The following is an 8,576-nucleotide window of genomic DNA, read 5'->3' as shown; positions in this document are numbered from 1 at the left end:
CGTTCTATCTATATTATTGAGTAATACGATGATGACGTGTGCAGATGTACGTAATCCGGACATCAACAAGTTGAATGAAACTTGGCGTTACGTTGGGACAGCCGACTTTGCGGTTATTCATGTTATCTTGAGTTTTATGAATCATATATATATCTTGAGTTTTATCTTGAGGTTTACAGAATTCCATATATAGATATGTACATATGTAGGCATGGTTAAGGTACTTACTAAGAACTAGAATACAGCTTATATCACTAGGAATAGGTCACTGATAAAAATTTGGAATTCTGGATTATTTTTCATGTATTAGGTTGTTACTACATAATTATTAATTTAGTTAGTAACTAGCCAAGTTTGATAATTAAATTATTAAGTTAAGTTAGACTTTGTTTGTTAGATTATTAATAACTTTATTGAATGTTTTAAATTCACGTAACGGAATGAGAAAACGTTCAATATAAAGAAAGTACATAGCAACAGAAAAATGTCATGTCGGCATAAATCCAATTAGTACATACGTATAAAATTCTGTTAGGCAGATGTATAGAATAGTCAAGACAGTTTGATATGTTGATGGACCTATAAAAATTTTTATTTTTTAATAATTGTGAATATATATTTATTTGTTAGAGGCCTCGCCTTCTCCTGTCCTGGCGAGTGAGTCATACCCTTCCTCCACCGGAAGCCGTTGTCCCGTATTTGAGGGAGGCTGGATTCGGTGACACGGTGCCTCTCATGGATTTCACATTTGACAACTCTCTGATTATGACATTCATGGAGCCATGGCGTTCAGAGACCCACACGTTCCATCTATCTACCATGGGGTGAGGCTACTATCATCCTACAGGACGTGGCGTACCTCCTAAGGTTACGCGCACATGAGGACCTAGTTAGAGGGTGCTTCCGTGACTTCTACAGGTGGTACCGCACGAAGACATGGGAGTTGGTGGAACAGCTGCTCGGTACCAGGCCTCCGGTGGTTCCACAGTAGGCGGCACAGAGGAAGGAGTCGTTCTTGCTAAAGCTTGTATGGCTGCGGAATCGTGTCCGCCAGAAGCCACCGACGGATGACCTAGAGACCCTCCGACAGTATGCTAGGTGTTACATCATGTTACTGATCGGAGGCTATCTGATGACGGACAAGTCAAACAACTTGGTCCATCTGCGTTGGCTGCCACTGGTTCAGGGCTTTGGGCGGTGCCGGGCGTTGTGTTGGGACTCGGCTTTACTGGCTTGGACGTACCAATCACTGTGCTCGGCAGCACACCAAGGTGTCACGAATATCGCTGGTTGCACTCTACTGTCGATGTCTTAGATATACTAGAGATTTCTTCAGTGGTGTCCACCAGAACGAAGAATTTTCATGTATCCTATAGTTGCGTGGTAACAACTGTTTATGTTTTCATTATATTTTCAATTTGTAACTTTTTATGACATTCTTCATAATGAACTCCTGCTATCCATTTGATTGATGTCAGATTGATAGGATTGCAGCAGCAGAGTAGAGACCGATATGAGGCGAGGGTTCTGCGATGAGAAATATCGATAGACCGGTTACAATTCGACGAGATTAGTACCACGGTTGACTCCACCACTATTTTTATTTAGTCCTTTATGTAGACTTTGTTTTTTATGCAAATTAACCAGAAGTACGCACATATTGAATTGTTTGCTTTGGAGCATTTTTTGCCTTTTGAGATATGTAACATGGAGACTTTATGGACAACCATTTGCAGCTTGACGGTAATGAACATGGTACTTTAATCAGTCAGATTGGATCACTCAGTATTCAACACTTCTGCAAATGCTGTAGTTTTTCACACCCTGTATCACTGCATCTCGACATTTGAATATGTGTACCACCCGAAGCTCTACCCCATATTATAGGTTGTAATTTTCTCCCCCAGTGTTGGAAAACAGAGCTCTCTCATGCATGGCGTCCAGATTCAATGTATGATAGTGACTTAGTACATTTGACAGCGCTGGAATCAGGTAGGGTGGAGGCAAAACATAGCGCACCGCTGTCTCGTCCGACGTCTCCGATACAAACTCCTCCTCATCATCCCCTTCAGAAGAATCACTACCGGCACTATCGACAACGTACTCTTCGTTGGAGTGTTCCCCACCCACCTCTATGTCTCCCACTGGAATAGCAACATGAATTGATGGTGGTGTGAGAGGTTGTCGTTCTGCACATAGGTCGCGTGTACAGAAACGCCACCATTAACATTTCCAACCTCGGCGAAAAGCTCCATCACTTGTTCCGCCAAGATTATCCCATGGATGTCAAACATGAGTCGCACATGCTCGTCCCCCAGGATCTGAAATAGTCGAAACCGTAAAACTCTATTACCCAACGGTGCTAGCAACCTATACTCTACCCTTCCAATCTCTCTCGTCCCTATGCCACCAAGGTTGCTCAATATCAAACTCTTCAACTCGGACAACGAACTTACATGCCGAGTGCGCAACAGTAACGGATTCTCACACTCAAATATCATCCCATTGTCGCCGTTTCTCATACGACAATTGGGGTAAATACACACAACTATATACGCTATTACTGGACATTTTTGCCTTCTTTTTGTGAGACAATCGGGGGAGAAGAAGATATGAAATGTATATGAAGAATGCCAAGGGTTGCACATCCTTTTATAGCTGTTGAAAATTTATCTTACTGTTTCTTGTTTACATTGTAAATGCAATAGTTCAAAATGTATTTTGTTTACAGTTCAAACAAGATAATCTTACACGTATCACGTTTACACTATAAATGAGTTATACATGTGTCACGTGCACGTACCTTATCTCATTTACAGATTACAATGTAAACGAGATAAGGCTCCATTGCAGATTTCAACAATAATTTTTTAAAATTATTTATTTTAGCAATTAATACATTTATTTAAATAAAAATTCATAAATAAAAATGATAAAAATAATTTTTGTTAATATTAAATTAATTTAATTAAATTTAATTAAAAAAATTGTATGTATAATATTACTTTTCAATTTGTAGCTATCTAACTATTAAAAAGATAATTAAAAAGATAAATTCCGACTCAATGATTAGTTGATTACTAATTGCTGGCATCTTACCCTTTATTAGCTCATCTCTAGAAATTTCTTTGATTTTCATTTTTCAGAAGAGAGGTAAATTGCGGTATAATTCATACGTACGCGGCACGCCGATACACACAGCAACGCCACGACAACACCACCGAACTGAACATACGTGCACATTTCTCCAAAATCTTTGTAAAAGTCTTATCTATTCCCCTCCAAGACCTGGGAACTTTCTGAGAGCCTTATCCTGAAAAACACTTCTTCTTCTTCTTCTTCTTCTTCTTCTTCAGCCATGATGTGGGAATGGGAAGAGTTAGACGACGCCGTTCCGCAAAACGACCAGCCTGATACCGATTTCTACCTCAACTTCGATCTCTTCTCTGCTCTCTCTAAGCCCAAGGTTTACTTACTTTCTTAATTACTTTACTTATTACCATTATTTCTACTCCATTTTTTCCAATTTTAGGTTTTTTACTACCCTCACTCAGTTTGGAAACCAGGGATTATTATTATTATTATTATTATTATTATTATTATTATTATTACTGCAGTTTTGTTTTAGGAACTAAAGTTTTGGAATTTTGTTCATTTTGGCAGGATTATTATAAGATATTGGAAGTGGATTATGATGCTACGGATGATGCTATTCGTTCTAATTACATTCGTCTAGCTCTGGTGTGTTTTTGTTTCTATGTGTAATTCTTTGTGCTGCAGTGTTTAGGGTTCCATTTGTTGGAATAGTTTTATTTATTTATTTATTTTAAGTGTGATTTATTGCTTTGTGTGGAGGCAGAAATGGCACCCAGACAAGCAGAAAGACCAAGGTGCTGCCACCACGCGGTTCCAAGAGATAAACGAGGCTTATCAGGGTTAGTCTAGTCCTTTCACACCTAACCTTCTTTAATTGTAAGTTTTTTAATTAATTTGAGCATATAGCTTGATGCTCAAATGATACAGATTGTGTGCTGAATTATACCATATAGAATTTAGGCAATTGATGATGGTTCAATAATTATGAAATTGTTGTATATCACTCCCCAGGGAGGCAGTGAATGTGGTTATTTATGATAGTAGAGGTCTGGGTTGTCCTTTGGGCTTTTTCGAGGATATGTTGTTTCCGCATCTATCTCTGTGTCTGCAATTTGTTGCTACAAGTAATCGGATAGTTGTGATATTGTTTGGAATATGGATTTTATTTGCTGTTGATGGGCGAGGAGCTGAGGAGTTGAGGACAAGGGGTTTTGGAATCTTGAACACTGACAAATATACAGCAAATCTTGAATGCTAATGATAATGAAATTCAGTTTTACAGTTCAAAAGTATGTTTTTTCATTGAACCTTGAAAATAAAAAACTTTTATCGGCTATTTAAGTCTCGTGTTCCAAGTCAAAGTCCTCTGCAGAATTATTTATATAAGAAAAGGAAAATAAAGGAAGTATAAGCTAAAAGTTTTAACATGAAGGTATCGAGCAAAATGCAGCTTAATTATGCACAACTTTATAGTGGTTTCAAATTTCAATGCCTTTCATTTTGGGACCTTTGAGTGTTCATTTGCTTGTATCCATGCAGAGAAGTTAACCCGCCCACGCCTTCTGTTTGAGGGGCTATCCTAGAATTTCAGATTTCTCCACTGATACTATATGGATTACCATTTTCTAGTGCAGTGAACTCAGCGGGGTTTCTGTTAAATACAATTGTGCTTTCAGAGATACTTTGTGGGGGCTCTGAAACATCCAATCTATTTTGCCTGGAGTTTCTTTTTTAAGATTGGGCTCCCTAAGTTGCAGACTATCTCCATTCTGCTTGGCTGAATTGGAGCTATTCATCTTAACTCCACTACCATACGTTGGCAAATTTTGATCCCTGAAATCAGGACTTCTGAATTTCCCACCATGCTAGCTAATCCGACAGTGGCAAAGATGGGAGAATAAAAAAGGTGGTTTGGTGGTTTATCTGATAAATTAATGCTGCTGAGATGCTCAGAAATCTGCCTTCGTGGGGAACCATGTGTCTCTCTCTCCAAGTTTGCACTGCATATGCCGGGATTAGAGGGTCTCCTAACCATTTTAGCACTTCTACTTGCAGTAGATGATGTGTCTGTCTCCCTACCTGCCCCGGTTACCTGCCTGTGCCTGGTAAATTATGTAAATGCAGTGTGTATGCTTCATTGGAATACATATCACAAGATCCACTCTGATATGGATCATGTTCCGTCCCATTACTTTTTCCAGCAAGTGTCTGTTCTGTATTCATGCTGCTCATGTTTCCAGAATCGTATCTGTAGGAAGCTTCTCTAGGTCAATATCTTGAGAACTTGGGCGGTTAGAATCGATAACATCACTTCTGTTCTGTCTATGTCAATTCAGATCGAAGTGAAATGAAGTCTAAGTTGCTACCTGTAGGCTGAGAAACAGTCCTTTTGTGTAAATCAACGTATCTCAGGGATACATTGTTCTTGCTTGACAATGACTGAACTTGAGAAGCATTACCATGCTGTTGCAACATGTGTAGGCGTGTTTTGTCATTGTGTCATACAAATTGCAACGCAGCCACTTGCATGATACATGCACCCAATGCCCAAATGTTCTGTCTGTGCTTTATTGAGCAGGAGTAATCAGTGGACAAAATGATGCAAATAGAGAATAGATTATTCTTGTTTGATCCAAGTGAGGAATGCGTGTGCCTTATGACAATTTAGTAGGTTTTAATTTATTTCTATTTTTAGTTTGTTATATTTTCTTTAATAGTTTAAAAGTATGGCACCTTGGAACAGTATAGTTGTATAAGTGCCGAATTGTATGCGGATTAGAGAGTAATAGTATATTTTGTTCCTGTGCAGAGTGATAGGAATTTTGTTTTTAATATAACCAATCAACAAGTGGTCACTACTCAAGTTCTTGGTATGTTACTATGATGGAATTTATATTTATAAAGAAGTTTTCATTTTTACCTATTTGCTGAGATTTGGTAATTTCATGCTTGGTAAATGGAATGGCATAATTTGCCTGTAATGTCACTGCTTATATAATTAATGTTTGTTAAGTTTTCCTAATTGTTTTATCCATCTCAAACTTACTATATTAAAATCATGCCTCAGAATTCCTATAGGAAGAAAAAGCCTCAGACTAGGGGTGGCAACGGGGCGGGTAGGGGCGGGTTTTTGCTCTACCCGACCCCGCCCCGCCCTAATAACCCGCATAAAATCTGCCCTGCTTCTACATGCGGGTAGTAAAAGGTTGAACCCTAACCCACCCTGTGAGTACCCGTTCCGTCCCTATAATTATTAAAATCTAAGAAATAAAATAAAATTTCAAAATTTATATAACATCATCACATCATAATATAAATTAAAGTAAAAATTTAAATATGATACAATATTATTAATCATTTTATTAATTTTTTTAATTTATTACACATATTATATATTAAAATTATTTATATGCCGGGCGGGTATCATCTAAACCCCTCAGACTAATGCTGTTGCATAAATGGGATGCTCGTTTGAAATATGGAATCAACTGTTTGTCATTAACCTAGAGCTTAAAATCTGCATGTGGACGTTACCAGAGATTCCAATCACAAATTCATTTAAGAACTTTGAACAAGCATAGTATTATGCCTTTTTATTAAAACTAATATATTTTTGCCAAGAGGAAAATGGTTGATTGAACATTGTGATTTGCCTAGACCCTAGAGTAGTCTTATCGTTTGGGACGAGCACTTTGATTTTGTTGCTTAGCCTTCTTCAGGTAAGGATCGAGTCCTTATTTCTAGCATTTGTAAATGTGGTACTCACTACTCTAATGGTTAGATGTACTGAATTTGTTCTCTGGACCCATCATAAATGTAATTTCTTGCCCTGTTGTTTCCATCACTCCATAAATGGGAAAGGAAAAATGAAAGAGAAGATTTGTGATCTTAGATGCCTTGTTCCACATTTCATCATTGAACTCGTACTCGTTCAATTTGTTTTGTTCCTGAAATTCTTTCTTACTGGAGAAAACGCTGGTTTGAAGTTTAAACCTTGTGCACAGATTTGGATACACTTTGTTGCTCGATTGATACCGTATCTTAGATTGGATTAGTAAATTATTTTATGATTGAGCTGATTGAGCATGATATAAATGCTCGGGAAAGTAATGTTTAATGGGGAATAAGAAATCAATTATCAATTAAGTAATGGAAAATGATTACTGGCCTGGAAGAAACAAGCTTCAGCTGGTGTATCTATATAAACCCAGAGAAAGGATAAGCGAGGTACCCGCCGATACCTTATAACATTGAAGTCCCATATTTCCAATATTGGACTCAAGTTACATACCTTTTAAATGGATCATGGCGGTTTGATACTTAGACGAGGACGAGCACCATTCAATTTTAAAGATTTGAGGAGATAGTGTGGTTGAGACTTGAGATAGGAGTTGGTGAAAGGGATTAGGCATTAGGATGATCTTACAATTAGTCCCTTGTCTATTTTTTGGATATTGGGGATCTCATCTGAATCTGATGAGGTGCTGAATATTCTGCTGAGATTATATTCTTCTCATTTCATGCTTCTCCAATGATTTTCTGTAGGCTAAAAACTAAAATGTCAAGGATCATGACTATGATGTAGGAGTGGAATTTCTGTCAACTAAACTAACATTTCTTTGTCTTTGTTGAACAGTTTTGAGTGATCCTGTAAAGAGGAGAGAATATGACAGGAACGGGATGCTTTACGCTTACGATTATGATATCATTGTAAGCAATATTTTCTGTGCTATACGCTGTTGGTCTCAAAAGAATGTTGCACATCTGAGAATGATTTTCTGGTTATTTCTGACAATTTCATTTTCTGTGTTCGCTGCAGGATTATCTTAACCGCTACAAGGGCCTTATATTGACTTGCAACGGCCTTGGAATGAAGCATTCTATATGGTAAACTGAACCAAATACCAAAGACATCTCCTTCCAGTGCATTTAGGACAGTTTTTTTGAAGTACCTGGCACTGCATGCCATGCCATGCTCCTGGAATCCAGCCACATGCTCGAGTTGTGGTGTCCTACAGGGCTAGTTTGATTTCATGCTTTATGTCAAAAAGAAAAAAGAGCAACAGAAGTTAGATATCTATATCTTGTAGCATCAAATGCTCGCCCTCCTTGTACATGCTTTACTGTGTATGTGTTAAATGACTTAATGGTAGATTTAGTGACTTAATGTAGCAGAAATATAAAAATCGAGGTAACTACTAAATCTCTTTAATCTGAATTTTTGTGACAATATTTAAATAAATATTTAGAAAATGTATAAAAAAATTTGGGATAAAAGTTACTTTTTATATTTTTTTAGTAAAATGTGATAATTGACAATATATTTTTTTTAAAATTCACTTGATATAAAATTATTATATTAAATTTTATAAATAAAAAATTTTATTTTTCTAATAATAATTATAAAAATTTATATTAAAATTTGATTTCTAAATTTTAATATTTTTTTCATGTTTTTAATTCTTTAGGAATTTATTTGT

The 8,576-nt window shown here is 36.9% G+C and overlaps 1 protein-coding gene across 1 annotated transcript; it reads left to right on the top strand.

Annotated features, from left to right (window-relative positions):
• The first annotated feature begins 3,218 nt into the window (after positions 1-3,218).
• Positions 3,219-8,314, top strand: LOC107459248 (uncharacterized). The gene is made up of 5 exons (XM_016077469.3): positions 3,219-3,466; positions 3,664-3,741; positions 3,860-3,935; positions 7,733-7,806; positions 7,916-8,314. The coding sequence occupies exons 1-5, from the start codon at positions 3,359-3,361 to the stop codon at positions 7,985-7,987; spliced, it is 408 nt and encodes a 135-aa protein (XP_015932955.1). The 5' UTR covers positions 3,219-3,358; the 3' UTR covers positions 7,988-8,314.
• The last annotated feature ends 262 nt before the right edge of the window (positions 8,315-8,576 follow it).

This window comes from Arachis duranensis, chromosome 7, assembly GCF_000817695.3.
Source record: "Arachis duranensis cultivar V14167 chromosome 7, aradu.V14167.gnm2.J7QH, whole genome shotgun sequence".
NCBI lineage: Eukaryota > Viridiplantae > Streptophyta > Magnoliopsida > Fabales > Fabaceae > Arachis > Arachis duranensis.
This window is presented reverse-complemented; position numbering and strand designations above follow the sequence as displayed.